This window comes from Sebastes umbrosus, chromosome 4 (assembly GCF_015220745.1).
Source record: "Sebastes umbrosus isolate fSebUmb1 chromosome 4, fSebUmb1.pri, whole genome shotgun sequence".
In the NCBI taxonomy this organism is placed as follows: Eukaryota; Metazoa; Chordata; class Actinopteri; order Perciformes; family Sebastidae; genus Sebastes; species Sebastes umbrosus.
This window is the reverse complement of record NC_051272.1, coordinates 12,555,302-12,570,893: the sequence shown is the minus strand read 5'-3', so window position 1 is coordinate 12,570,893 and position 15,592 is coordinate 12,555,302. Positions and strand designations below refer to the sequence as shown.

At 40.7% G+C, this 15,592-nt stretch overlaps 1 protein-coding gene across 2 annotated transcripts; it reads left to right on the top strand.

The window, feature by feature from the left end:
- Positions 1-351: 351 nt before the first annotated feature.
- Positions 352-12,849, top strand: tbc1d15 (TBC1 domain family, member 15). 2 transcript variants are annotated; one of them, XM_037767190.1, is made up of 17 exons: positions 352-486; positions 2,074-2,175; positions 3,029-3,103; positions 3,783-3,924; positions 4,319-4,526; positions 5,894-5,996; positions 6,383-6,577; positions 6,812-6,940; positions 7,578-7,681; positions 7,787-7,881; positions 8,028-8,144; positions 8,243-8,343; positions 9,263-9,362; positions 9,714-9,811; positions 9,930-10,046; positions 10,272-10,358; positions 11,523-12,849. In XM_037767190.1, exons 1-17 carry the CDS (start codon positions 463-465, stop codon positions 11,685-11,687), a joined length of 1,962 nt encoding a protein of 653 aa, XP_037623118.1. In that variant the 5' UTR covers positions 352-462; the 3' UTR covers positions 11,688-12,849. The 2 variants fall into 2 exon arrangements, with proteins under 2 accessions (XP_037623118.1, XP_037623117.1); XM_037767189.1 differs by having other exon boundaries at positions 6,380-6,577.
- The last annotated feature ends 2,743 nt before the right edge of the window (positions 12,850-15,592 follow it).

Here is a 15,592-nt window from a genome sequence, read left to right as displayed (position 1 = left end):
AATTTTATTCTCATAAAATTACAACTTTTTTTTCTCGTTATACTACAACTTTTTTTCTTGTAAAGTTATGACTTTATTCTCGTTATATTACAACTTTTTTTCTCGTAAAGTTATGACTTTATTCTCGTAATATTACAACTTTTTTTTCTCATAATATTATGACTTTATTCTCGAAATCTCTGATTTTTTTCCTCCCCTCAATGTGGCCCTAATAATCCGTCGTATGATATAACAACATATAACATATAATAGTAATAATAATACATAACTGAAAATACTGAAATACGTATACTATGTCTATATTTTCCTAAACTAAACAAAAAAATAATACACTGAAAAAGTGATGACGCAGTGCGCATGCGTACCACAGCTCTTCCAACCGGAAACTGACTTGTCAATTTTGTTTTGGAAGTTGACAGGCACGTGAGCTGCTGACGTCACCAGCAGACAGAAAGCAGCGACATGGCGACGGAGTCTCCTCTAAAGGTAAAAACACTCTGTTACAGCTGTTATCATGATCAAATAACACACTAGTATAGTACATATATAGTCTCTCCATATATATTACATAGCTATGAGTGCTTCAGTAGCAGGGCTGAGCAGTTAGAGCAGGTTAGCTAGTGTTAGCTGCTATGCTAGCTAGCTGTATTGTAACGACATCATCATCAGAGTCTCAGACTGCCACGAGAGCACTGCTGTGAACTACACCCTGTAGACAACAACACCACCACCACCACCCGTCTGGAGGTTCACTTCTTTATAGACTCCCAGAGGCTCCTACACCACCAGGCTAGAAGTTGTGTTAACATTAGCATGCTGCTAACAGAGCTAGCTGGTTGTTTACAGACTGGGCCCCCTGAGAGAAGTCCCAGAACCGGTCACTAGTTCAGCTAGTTTCTACACCAGTAAAGAAAAAACACACCTCAGATGGTTGTTACTGTGTTCCTAGCTCCACACTGTTAGTTAGCTAACGTTTAGTGAGACAAACACCTACCTAGCAGGGTAGCAAACACCTGTTTTACTATCAAAACAACAGTAAGACGAGCTGAACTTCCACAACAGTGTGACTGAGACCAGCTGAAACCAAGAAACCTCTCAAACACACTATAGAACACTGTGAAAGTCAAATATAACAATAATGTACAGGAAGTAAGGAGAGCTGATTTCACACAGTGTGACTAAAACCAGCTGAAAATACACCACAGAGTCCACTGTTATAATGTAAAATATATGTATATATCATCTATCAATATCATATTAGTTGACTGAATATCAATTAAGTACATTACATTCAAACACCTGTTTTACTATCAAAACAACAGTAAGATGAGCTGAACTCCACACAGTGTGACTGAGACCAGCTGTATATATCATCTATCAATATCATATTAGTTGACTGAATATCAATTAAGTACATTACATTCAAACACCTGTTTTGTCCTTTGAGTTTATCACCACCTAAATATCCATTAACATCCTTGGGAGAATAAAGTCAGAAGTTTAAGATAAAAAAGTGGTAGTTTTATGAGAATAAAGTCATAATATTATAAAGCAGTAATTTTAGGTGTTATTTTAGTGGGGAAATAGTGTGAAAATGAGGAACGTGGAGCATCTTGTGAAGTTATACTTTAGTTTAGGTTTCACAAATAACCAAATACTTCATCTTTTGACACGCCAGCACCACATTTAATAAGTATCAGGACCTTGAAAAGATTGTGCAAGAAGCGTTCATTCTGGAAAAAAAAAGAACCACACGGACCTGCTGGGGAAACTGCCTCTATTATGGCAAACACACTGTTTTAGTATCAAAACAACAGTAAGATGAGCTGAACTCCACAACAGTGTGACTGAGACCAGCTGAGAGCAAGTAACCTGTCAAACACACTATAGAACACTGTGAAAGTCAAATATAACAATTATGTACTTCCTGTACATAATTGTTATATTTGTGTACAGGAAGTAAGAAGAGCTGATTTCATACCAATAATGAAAGCGTAACTCAAAATGATGTGTTCATATTTTTCTTGTTACATGATGTAATTTGTTGACTTTAACGTAACGTCTGTCACACAGGTCATATTTGAACATGAAGGAGTCTTCATCCATCCGAGCAGTGATGAAGACGGCCTCGAGCAGGATTTACTCATATCAGGCTCCCTGCGGATTGTTGACAAGGTAAAACTATTCATAGATCACACATGGGCTGCAACTACAGACTATTTTTCATTATTAATTCACGTACAGATTATTTTCTAGTCGTGTCTATAAATTCAGAAAGTTCCCAGAGTCCAGAGTGACGTCTTCAAATGTCTCGTTTTCTATCTGACCAACAATCAAAAACCCAAAGACATCAGTTAACATATGAGAAGCTGAAACCGGTAGATTGTAGGGGTGGGAAAACAATTGATTCACCTGTGTATCGATTTTTTTATTTATATTTATAAATAGATGTTTTAATGCCAGAATCGATATATTTGCTTAATTTGAGTCTATGTGGAGGTAGAAGGAAGTTACCGCTTTTATTGTTGTAGTCTGAGTAACGTGACGTTATATCCATTCTGTATCCGTCAACCAAAACAAACCGCAGCCAGCCGAAACAAGAAAGTATAAAACGTTTAAGGGTCTGCATGAATACAACCTGCACCCTCCCATTTTAAATCCAAAGTGGTAAACACTACACATACAGTAAAGTATGGAAACACTTTGGGTTTCACACATTGCAGGAAAAGCAGAACTAGACATCGTGGTTAGCATATTCATATCTGTAGATACCTCTGCAACACAACACAACACATAGACGTCAACACTTTGACCTCTTCACTCTCTGCTGATAATTTTGGTTCATTTATTTCATTCTGGCCACATCTGACACGCTGCATCTTTAATTGATTCTGAGAATCATTACCTGTTCATTTTCTGCGATTAATGGACAGATTTTTTCAGCTCTACGTGGGTGATGAGATGGTGTGGTGGTTCCTGGTTGGATGGTAAATATCCTGATGACATGTTGTCTCTCTCTCCATGTCAGGATGCTGAAGTCCTGGTGGAGTACAGACCTCTGGAAGACACAGTCGACCCATCAAACATGCTGTGTGCTGGAAAGGTAACACTGTGTCTTCTTCACTTCATAGAACTACATAGAGAACTGCATATAGAACTACAGACCCACTACACATATACAATTACATATACAACTACATATTAGGGATGCTATTTCACATTTTTTTAAAAACCGATAACCGACCCTTGTTAACCATCAAGATTAGTGCGTCTCATGCAGTGACATTACTCTGTCTGCCCGCAACTTCCTGTATCTGCAACGCCAGCTCAGACTCTCTTAAGGTGGGCTGTTAAGGTGGACCAGCTATTTTCCTTTAAGTGACGAGCCGCTCCTCTGAGTTTTGCTCAACTTTTTAATTAATTTAAAAAGCTGAGCGGTTAAAATTATTAATGTTGGTTAACGGTTAAACGTTAATTATTAACATTCCTACTACATATACATAGAACATTTAAAGTATTTTTGGGTCTTTATTGACAGCCGAGGGTTGAAAGATGACAGGAAACAATAACATGGACCAAAAGGTTTGCTGACAGACTAACTGGGAACATTGTGGTTTATGATCAGCACCTTAGCCCCCCCCAGACCACCAGGGGGCAGCAGCATTCCACTTTGAACTGGTTCATCATCTCTTTCTAGTGTAGAAACCAGAAGCATCCAGATATCTGAGAAAAGTTGAGTCCATTTCAGCTAATAGATAAAATGTCGCTGTGTGTTTTATCAGGACTCCAGTTCAGTCATGGAGTGGGACCAGTGTTCAGGTGGGAAGTCCCACCAGCTGTTAGAAAGCCAGCACAGCTACGAGACAGAGTGGGACATGGTCAACGCCGTGTCCTTCAAGAAGAGAACCTGCACAAACGGAGAGGGTGAGTGTCTTTAACCTACATTAACTCCAGTCACCAGAGAAACACCGCAAACATTTACTATCTGCTGGTAACATGATGGAACTAGTTTCAATTTAATTTAATTTAATTAGATTTAATTTAATTTAATATCTTTCATGAGCTTCACGTCCAAATTCTGAAGCTCCTGATTCTAAACTATAAAGTTGATTAGTTTAAATTATACATCTGATATGAATGTGACTTTTTAAGTGACAGGTCATCTCTAGAGAAGCTGTCTCACTCTGTTGGAGGTGTTGGAACTACAGAAACACTCTGATTGTACAGTGGTGTTACAGAGTGGATCTATATATGTGGAGTGGATATATATACGTCTATAAATGAGTGGGTGTTCTGATTCCTGTCTCTGGTCCGTCAGGCTCTCTGAACCACAGCCATGAGAGGAGCCGGGGTGCGTTCAGCTTCAGTGTCGGTGACCTCCGGTCCATCACAGTGAAGGAAGAAGGTTGGACCTTCCTGCTCCTCAAACTGAAGGAGTCCTGCGCCTCCCCGCCTGCTCTGCACTTCCACCAGGGCGGCAGCAGAGAGTTCCTGGACACCCTGAGGACGTTCGCTCTGCTCACCGAGTGAGTACACTACACTGTGTATACCAGGGGTTCTCAAAGGTTTTGGGGCCGGTGATCCAGATATTTTGGCTTCATTTTTGGAGATAGATATTGTCTATACAACCAATGAGTTTATGATTAAATAAAGAGCATAAAATTGTATTTATTTAGCAATGGTCTGTTATACGTAGCAAAGAAATAACAGACTGTCAGATTGATGCATTTACCTTTTAAAATGAGGGTCGAGTCCTGTGAGAAACACTGCAGTTTGATAGATGAAAATAAGATGAACCATGAAACAACAACAATGATAAATAGTAATGGTTCCACATCGTTTCTCTGCTGGTTTCTATGTTACGTGACTCCGTGGACGTCAGCCAGTCAGGACACGTCGTCCTCTGTGAACCAGATATCATGTCACATTATTCTCCTAAGGACACAGATCTCACTGCAGATAGCTGTTATTAAAGTTCTTATCCAAGCCTTTCATTATGAAACTGTCAGCATCAGAAACACCTGCAGCACCAGTCTGACGTCCTGCTGACTGTCTGTCTCCTGATTGGCTGCAGAGATCAATGAAAAAACAAAAAGGTTGACTGGATGTTACTTTGAAGTAACCTGCTTCCAGACCGCTGAGTCACTGTTGAGTTTTACAGAGAATCACATAACAAATAATAAGGAAGTGAAAGTTTTAAGAAAGGCTTTTTTGTTAAGAGGTCCTCTTTAAGAAGTTATACATTTTTAATAGACTATTAAAAGATAAAAGTAAGCTTAATTTTCTTTTTTTCCTTTAGGTTTCAATCACACGTTATTTATAGTTACATTTTCGGTCTGCTATACGTAGCAATGGTCTGCTTTACATAACAACGGTCTGTTATACGTAGCAGCAGTCTGTTATACGTAGCAACGGTCTGTTATAAAGAAATAACAGACGTTAGAGCTCTGTGATTGACCAATCAGAATCGACTATTCAACAAAACCGTGTAATAAATCAGATTAATGTTCTTTCAGTTGACTAATGGTTGCAGCTCTAGTTCACATGTCGATGATTCAGACCTCATGTTGTCCGACTGATTGTCTCTGTTGCTTCTTTCTAAATAGAGTTTTATTGATTAAAGTCAGTTTGTGTGTAAATCAGTGTGTAAATCAGTGTGTTGTGTGTGTAACTCAGTGTGTTGTGCGTGTAAATCTCTGTGTGTGTGTGTGTGTGTGTGTGTGTGTGTGTGTGTGTGTGTGTGTGTGTGTGTGTGTGTGCGCGCGCGCGCGCGTGCGTGCGTGCGAATGAATGAATGAATGAATGTGAATCAGTGTGTTGTGTGTGTGTAAATCAGTGTGTATATCAGTGTGTGTTGTGTGTAAATCAGTGTGTTGTGTGTGTGTGTTTGCAGGGCTCCAGAGGATGACACCTGTCTGTTGGTCAGCTCTCCTAACAGAGCTCTGTCTCAGTCCTTTGAGAACCTGCTGGACGACAACAACTTTGGCCTTGTTAATGTAAGAAACTAAATCACTCTAAAACCTCAGAGTCAACACATTCTTTCTCACAGAATGGGAATATTATGCAGCGAGAAGGCAACATTTTTATCAGAGTAAGGTTGATTTTAATGATCTTTCACACGGTGAATAAAGTGTCCCTCGATATACTGACTCAAATATTCCCCCATGCTGGATGCTGCTCTGGGTCAACAGGATCCTGGTAGCTGGTCCAATCTATTCACATCTCTTATTGAGCTGATGAAGTGTGAAGAGTTTTTATGTGAAATATTGGCACACGACTATTTCACAGTTTCATGTCATTTATGCGGTACGCCGGATAAATGTTAAATAATAAAAATGGGTATGATGAGCTAGATGCTAATAAGACCGTTTATTTCCAGCAGAAGTTCAGGAAGGATCCGTACGTCACCACACTGGGGGGCTTCTCTAAAGTCACCAACTACATCTTCGATGCCTTCCGGGGGACAGAGGAGCAGCACCAGCGCCCCCCGGAGGAGGTGGCCGACCTGCTGGGGGAGGTCATCCCGGGACTGGAGATCAACCAGCAGGAAGAGCCCGGCTTTGAGGTCATCACCAGGGTGAGACCAGGCTACCAGTCACACTGTTCACTACTGCTTCTGCTGGAACAACATCACATCACACTTTAATTATTATCATTATCATTATCATTATCATTATTATTATTATTGTCATTATTATTGTTGTTATTATTCAGTTTATTATTATTATGATGATGATGATTATTATCATTATTATTATTATTATTATAAATAATATTACTCAGTCTCTCTGTCTCACCTTTGTCCCCTCAGATCGACCTGGGGACGAGGCCTGAGGTGATGAGGAGGGAGCCTCTGTCAGCGGAGGACTGGACCAGACACCAGGATCCAGAGGGGAGGATGATCAACATCCCACGGCTCAAACAAGACATCTTCAAAGGAGTGAGTTGACTCATCAGGGACTCTGTCTCATCATGTCTGTCTCTGTAGGGACTCTGTCTCATCATGTCTGTTTGTACAGGGACTCTGTCTTATAATGTCTGTCTCTACAGGGACTCTGTCTCATCATGTCTGTCTCTGTAGGGACCCTGTCTCATCATGTCTGTCTGAACAGGGACTCTGTGTGATCATGTCTGTCCCTACAGGGACTCTGTGTCATTATGTCTGTCTCTACAGGGACTCTGTCTCATCATGTCTGTCTCTACAGGGACTCTGTCTCATCATGTCTGTCTCTACACGGACTCTGTGTCATTATGTCTGTCTCTACAGGGACTCTGTCTCATCATGTATGTCTGTACAGGGACTCTGTCTCATCATGTCTGTCTCTACAGGGACTCTGTCTCATCATGTCTGTCTCTACAGGGACTCTGTCTCATCATGTCTGTCTCTGTAGGGACCCTGTCTCATCATGTCTGTCTGAACAGGGACTCTGTGTGATCATGTCTGTCCCTACAGGGACTCTGTGTCATTATGTCTGTCTCTACAGGGACTCTGTCTCATCATGTCTGTCTCTACAGGGACTCTGTCTCATCATGTCTGTCTCTACACGGACTCTGTGTCATTATGTCTGTCTCCACAGGGACTCTGTCACTCTTTGAGGAAAGAGGCCTGGAAGTTCCTGCTGGGTTATGTCCCCTGGGACAGCACGCTGGAAGAGAGGAAAGTCCTGCAGAGAGCCAAAACGTAGGACTCTTCTTTAATATGGACAGAGACACTCAGTGTCAACTTTATTAGGAACCCCTGCTGGTTGATGTTGACCTGTCCCCTGTGTCCTCTGTGTTGTGACAGTGATGAGTACTTTAGGATGAAGCTGCAGTGGAAGTCCGTCAGTGAGGAACAGGAGAGGAGGAACTCAAAGCTGAGGGACTACAAGAGTCTGATAGGTGACGTCTCCGTCCTTCAAGATTCAAGATTCCTTTATTTTTCATTTTTATGTGCAACATAAAAATGAAAAATAAATATATAAATATATATATAATATAATAAAGGTGTTTCACACATCCACCGTCTGCTGTCTTCCTGTCTTCAGAGAAAGATGTGAACAGAACAGACAGAACCAACAGGTTCTACGAGGGTATCGATAACCCGGGTCTGGTCCTCCTCCACGACATCCTGATGACCTACTGCATGTACGACTTTGACCTGGGTGAGTCCAATAGAACCACTTCTGTTGTGATAAAGTTTGGACCAATCCGAGTGTGATGTTCCTCGGAGACGGAGACTGAGGTGTTGGTGTGTCTTCAGGTTACGTCCAGGGGATGAGCGACCTGCTGTCTCCCATCCTCTACGTGATGGAGAACGAGGTGGACGCCTTCTGGTGTTTTGTCTCCTTCATGGACCAGATGGTGAGTTAAACACTTATATATATATATATATAAATTATATTAAACATACATATACGTATATATATATGTATGTATACTGTGTATGTGTATATATATACCTACAGTATATACATATATATACAGTATATATACATATGTATATTTATGTATGTATGTATACATATATCTATGTATAAACTGTATGTATATATATACAGTATATACAGTGAAAAACCATGTTTGTATTTAGATCTTTAGAACTTTAGAACTTTAGATCTTTAGATCTTTAGATCTTTAGATCTTTAGATCTTTAGAACTTTAAATCTTTAGATCTTTACAACTTTAGATCCATAGAACTTTAGATTGTTAGAACTTTAGAACTTTAGAACTGTAGATCTTTAGATCTTTAGATCTTTAGAACTTTAAATCTTTAGAACTTTAGAACTTTAGATCTTTAGAACTTTAGAACTTTAGATCCTTAGATCCTTAGAACTTTAGATTGTTAGAACTTTAGATCTTTAGAACTTTGGATATTTAGAACTTTAGATTTTCAGAACTTTAGAACTTTAGAACTTTAGATCTTTAGAATTTTAGAACTTTAGAATTTTAGATCTTTAGAACTTTAGATCCTTAGAACTTTAGATCCTTAGAACTTTGGATCTTTAGAACTTTAGATCTTTAGAACTTTAGATCTTTAGAACTTCAGAACTTTACAACTTTAGATCTTTAGAACTTTAGATCTTTAGAACTTTTAGAACTTTAGATCTTTTGAACTTTAGAATTTTAGATCTTTAGAACTTTAGAACTTTAGATCCATAGAACTTTAGATTGTTAGAACTTTAGAACTTTAGAACTGTAGATCTTTAGAACTTTAGATCTTTAGAACTTTAGAACTTTAGAACTTTAGAACTTTAGATATGTTCCTGTTGTTGTTTTGCAGCACCAGAACTTTGAGGAGCAGATGCAGGGTATGAAGACCCAGCTGATCCAGCTCAGTACGCTGCTCAGACTGCTGGACTTGGCCTTCTGGAACTACCTCGGTACATCAACTCTACTACATATAGTACTCTGTATGATGAACTACAGTGTGGCAGATATTTAAACATGATAAACATACCATCATCACCATCACCATCATCATCTGCTCTTGTCTCTGTCCATTAATGATCTGTTTGTATTTAATATCACATATAACCAGATTCATTCATGTAGCGCCTTCAAACCAACGTTACAGAGCCCTTCACAATAAAAGCATCTAGTATAAAAGATGTGTAGAAACAAACACAACAAAAAAAACACTATTTTCAGGGTTGTTTTCTCGTAAACGTCGTAGTTGGATAGTAGTTGGTGTGACGGCGTTAACATCCATGTCTGTGGCTCTTTGTTTGCAGAGTCTCAGGATTCAGGTTACCTGTATTTCTGTTTCCGCTGGTTGCTGATCCGATTCAAGAGAGAGCTCAACTTCCAGGACGTTCTGCGACTCTGGGAGGTGAGTTTCTTCTTCTTCTGTGGTGGGTCTGGATCTCTGTCACAGTGAAGTCATCAGTGATGTCTATAGAGCAGATAGCAGCTGTCTGTACCTGTGTGTGCCCCCCCCACCCTCCCAGGTGATGTGGACTGGTCTGCCCTGTCAGAACTTCCACCTGCTGGTCTGCTGCGCCATCCTGGACTCAGAGAAACACAAGATCATGGAGGAGAACTACGGCTTCAACGAAATCCTCAAGGTGACGACACTCTCACTATATAGACACTAGAGACGTATATATGTATGTGTATATACACTGTCACTACATAGACACTAAAGACATATATACAGTATGTATGTGTATTTATTAGGGGTGGAAAAAAATTTGATTGACCTACAGTATCATGATTTTTTTTTATGATTTTGAAATAGATGTTTGTGAGGGAAATGTCTTTATTCTTTAATTTTGCTGTTTGTGTTGCAGCACATTAATGAGCTCTCCATGAAGCTGGACGTAGAGGAGATCCTCCAGAAAGCAGAAGGCATCAGTCAGCAGATTCACAGCTGTAAGGTACGTCAGCATTCAGCCAACATGTCACTCCACCCACACTGAGGTCACATGATCACACCTGAAGGCCATGACATGTGGCTGAAAGTTCCAGAAAAACCAAGAGGATCCAAAGACAGCTGAGATAAGTGTTCCACCCCGCTGTGTCTCTCAGCTGTGGGATCACTAGCAGTCAGTCTGTGTTGGGACCAAACGGGCAGTAAAAGGGGTTCTGACAACGTGAGTCACTGCAACCACAACAGCTCGTTAAATATGATGCAGTTTGGTGCAGCAGTATGAGAGATTAGCTGTGGACAGACACAGAGATGCACCTTCACCATCCTTCTTATTATCCTATATGTCAGAAAACCAAATGACATCGTGTCTGGGTTCATAACATCACCCGGCGGCGAGCTGTATTCACATACAGTGTCATCACACTGACTGTTTCTAGCAGCCACACGTTGCTACTGAGGTATGAACCCAAAATAAACAGATTGTGCAGTGATTTAATATCAATAAACAGATCAAAATGATGCTGAAATAACTACATAATGATGCTGATTAGTAAAAAGTCTGAACTCATGCTTTGTCAGGTCTGTTACCAAGACGACAAGCAAACGACTTATAAAATGCTTGTTTTCTGAATGGAGTTTGGATGGATCAGTGCCAGGCTATGCAGCTGCTCCATCAACACTCAACATAAAATCATCTAGGCATAAATACAGCAGCAACGTTGTTGTTTCTACCATAGACAGTCTGTGGTTTCTACACAGAGTTTGGTCCGGTCTCAGTACAGTTATGACGTACTATCGTAGCTCTGGGTGACCACAGTCACATACAAGATTTATTTCCTCCATTTCTGATTCAACAACGTCAGGATGTCAGTGAGGACAGGAGGACAATCTCAACGCTGAGAGGCTTTCACCACACATCGGCACAAGAATTTCTAGCAGGATTAAATCCATAATATTCATGATTTAAATGTGTATTATTGAGGAAGATGATATGAAACAAGAAGCCGTCTGTGTGACCTTCAGGTAACTTTCTGAATGGTTCATATGAATGATATAAAATAACATTAAACATTGTGTGTGTAGAGACGCTGCATCTTCAGACTTGTGATGTACGTTGTATATGTATCGTGACCTGTATGATGATGTGTACCATGTGGTCCCTGTTGCTCAGGACGTGCCTCACTCCATCAGCATTATCCTGGGCCTGGACCAGGTCTGTGACTCTGGACCGTCTCCGGCTCTCCGGCCGACCCAGCGAGCCGACGCCTGCTCTAACGGACTCTTGAGAGGAAGCAGCTCTCACAGCAACGGCTGCAAAGTGGCCTTCATATCGTAGTGAACAGCAGAGACTGACTCAGTGTGTCAGCAGGAGGACGCCACATCGCCACGGCAACACACAGGAAGAAGAGCGGGAGAATGTAAAAAGGATTTAAGATTATTCAGAATCTTATTTTTGTAATTTCTTGTACCATTATTGTCTCTTTCATTCAGATCAGTCATTCCCTCTGTCCATGTCCTCTAAAGCTCCATTCAGACAGTCAGTTAACTAGAGATATGACCACAGGTTATTATGGTCTGTTATAGACCATAGGGAGTCTGTTCTTCATAACTCAGTGTATTACTACAGTAGATGGAGGTTAAAGGGGTAGTTCAGGTGTTTTTCAGTGTGGTTGTATGATTGTCAGTGTGTTACTACAGTGGAATCAGACAGGAGAACCAGCAGGTAGCAGATCAATGTCCTGCTGTGGAAGGGGGCAGCAGCTAAACGCATTTTACACACCTAAAAACATCTATATCAGTTTAAGTGGACGCTATATTTAGAATATATATTTCGCTGCTTTACCTCGCCGTGAGACCGCTGTATAGTCTGTTTCAGACCGGGAACTGATGCCGTTATCTATGCTCCGAGAGCAACCAGACTCCATTGAAAAAAACAGTAATTATACCTTGTTTGACTAACCGACGGATGTAGCGGTAGACCAGCAACTCCCCTGTTCTGAGAGGTAAAATTATGGGGTTTTTTTTTCAATGAAGTCTGGTGATTAAAGCAGCTGTAGACGGGAGCAGCAGGAAAACGCGTTTCAGACACCTAAAAACTTCTATAAGAGGTGAAAATATTCTAAATATAGCGTTCACTTAAACTGATATAGATGTTTTTAGGTGTGTAAAATGCGTTTAGCTAATGCCCTTGTCCATTGCAGGACATTGATCTGCTGCCTGATCTACCTGCCTCTACACTGTCTGATTCTACAGTAGTAATACACTGAGAACACCAGAACGATCCTTTAACTGACAGGAGGTGGCTGTAGGAGGAGGCGGAGGAGGAGGAGGAGGAGGAGGTCTGAATGGAGCTTTAGAGGTGTTTTATCTCCTCACAGTGAACTCATCATGTCCAACATGATGAAGACAAACAGATCAAACTACTCTAACGCTCATTAACCTCCCTCAGTATTCATTAATATCGTCTAAAATGGAATAAAATAAGATGTTAACGTGGACGAGCAGTTTCCCCTGATGTGATGACAATTTTTGATTTGTGTTTTTATACGGTGAGGGTCCTTTTATTGACTCTTAAAGAAACACTGCCACATTTTGGAACTAAACCTGGTTTGTTGTTGGGAGTTAAATGAGAGGATTACATATATATATATATACACAAATAATACGTTCTAGATGATTTATTAAAGGATTATTCACTTCTGTCACTCCTGATGACACCATATATAAACTTTTTACAAGTTTCATCCAGATGTGCAAATATTAACTGGATTTCCAGGAAATCATGCTGTTTTTGAAAAGGCTTTAACGTCTCCAGAGTTAACAGCTGGTGGAGCTACAGATACAAACTGTGACTACCTGCAGGGCCTCAGTCACACCTGTGGTTGCCATGGTAACAGCAGGTGAGGTTTAGTCAACAGCAGATACTCAGTTTGTAGTGCACACAGTGACAAAATGTGAAAATGTTCCTTTAACAGCAACACAATCAGACCTCTGCTGTTCCTGTTTCATTCTGACAGCAATCACAGTCCCATTACAACATCCAATAAATCTGGTTATTAATAAAGTTATCTTTAAAAGACAGCCGACACTTTTATTATAGATGACATGGAAATAAATCTTTTCTTTAAACTCTTTAAACTTATTTTAATTCTTTATTTTAATTTTTCAACCGTATGCAATGTTATTGTCTGAATCTTGTTAGCATTGCTTGCCATCAAGATTTTGCGATATCTTGATATTAATTTGGGGAAAGTGACATATCTGATAGCTAGCTAGTCTTGTTGTTAAACATACTGTCAAATTATATTTACGGTTTGTTATTGACATTTAATCTTGCTAGCATGACGTTAGCTTTATGCTAACATAATGTTAGCTTTCTGGCTCGTTCGTAGCTGAGTCAAAGGGTTCTATGAGCTGAGCGGACTAGATGTCGTATCTAAGGTCCGTCCTATTTACTGGAGCAGTGAACAACGTTTCCATTGCATGAGAACATTATGGGATGGTAACGATTGTTCCAGGTACCCTCAGGGGTACCAGGGAAACAGAGTGAAAAACTTTTGGTTGCAAAACGTATGAAAAAATAAAATCATGGTCTTTTTTTTTTTTTGGTCTTTGGCAAGTGACCGTGGTATAAGCGGGATAATGCCCGACGAGGTGTCCATAATCAGGAATTAATTCTGGCCTCTCCGTCGTCCATTAATTTGTGATAATTGACATCTCGGTGGGCATTATCCCTGACTTAAACTCTTTACACTTCTGTTAAACACTTTAAACTTGACAGAGGTCCATTTATTGACCAGGTGGTCTCCTAAAAATTGCGTTAAAAACAAACATACTTAATTTGAGCCAAACCATTATGTTTTGTTAAACCTAACACTACTTGATGTGAAACATTAAAGGGACTCTGTAAGAATCAGAAATTACTTGTTAACAGCGACACCTGTGGCCGTTAAGTCAACGAAAGTCAGCGTCCTGTTGCTCGCGCTCACGCTTGTGCTCGCTCTACATAGACATGAACGAGCATTGCTCAAAACAGTGAGGCGACACACATCAGCTAAAACCACAATATCACTCTATATTTCACCTGCTTGGCAGTAATGTTAGCTGACCAGACGAAGGTCTCTCCATGAATCACTGCTGATCCTAGTGTTGGCTTTTCCTGCTTCAGCCTCCCGACCGCGGTCGGAGGGAACGGGAGACACCGGAGTTTTGGTCGGAGACGATAACGTTTCTCGCTGCGGAGCCCCGTCACTTCACAAGACACAGAAAACCTCTGTTGGTCTGGAGGAGCTGCAGCATTTATTTCTGCACAAACGTCCACTCTACATTCACTAGATATTCTCAGAGTTAAACTAACTTGTCTGCAGTGTGTACTGTGCGCACATGCACATGAGAGTGGATCGAAAGAGCGAGGGGAACGAGCACAGTGTGTGATTGAAGGCAAGCAGGCAGAGGAGCAGAGTACAGCAGAGACTCCGGCCCTGGAGACCAAAGCTACGGTCTCCCCCGTATCCTCCGACCATGGCCAACACTGTTTAACAGACGGGCCTCACTAGATAGAACTTGGCGGTTTTGGTGCTTCCGTGTAGTTAATGGTGGAGTCTGAGTCTGAACAGCGTAGCCACACGTGAGCGTGCATGGGACAACGACCCGCAATGATTTATACGAGTAAGAAGTTACAAACAGTCCCTTTAAATATACATATGACCTAAAACATCAACAGTGTTTGAAATGATGAATATTTACGCAGCCATAGAGAGAAAACCACATAAATGGAGGCCAATGTTTCTCAACATGTCTTGATAAAGTAAAGTTCCTTCAGCAGCCGGCGGCTGGAGTGAATCTCTACCAGAATTATTTAGTGATTTAATTCGTGCCCACAAATGAATGTAATGAAACCGAGGGAATGAATTAGTAAACGGTGGTCGTAAATATTCACATTCAACAGTGAAATAAACGACTTTAACATCAGACACATTTCATTTAAATTCTTCTCCTGCAGAAATGTCAGATTGACTGAAGAGCTGCTTGTCTCCAAATGTCACTTCAGCTGCTTTCATGTGTGTGATGGATGAGTCTGCCTCCTCCTCCTCCTCTTCCTCCTCCTCATCCTTTGATGGGAGACATTTGGCGTTGAAGGCGGAGGAAGGTATCACCTGCAATCTGCTCATAAAGCTTCATCAGAGCGAGAACAAAGCAGCCGATGCGTCTCCAGCCATCTCACCGCTCTTTCATTTCCTG

Bases quoted from the DNA above. Each gene is read 5' to 3' on its own strand.
- tbc1d15 (XM_037767189.1), top strand. From the start codon at position 463: ATGGCGACGGAGTCTCCTCTAAAG. The intron at 3,925-4,318 runs GTGAGTGTCTTT...CTGGTCCGTCAG, and splicing joins AACCTGCACAAACGGAGAGG to GCTCTCTGAACCACAGCCAT. The intron at 7,682-7,786 runs GTAGGACTCTTC...GTGTTGTGACAG, and splicing joins GTCCTGCAGAGAGCCAAAAC to TGATGAGTACTTTAGGATGA.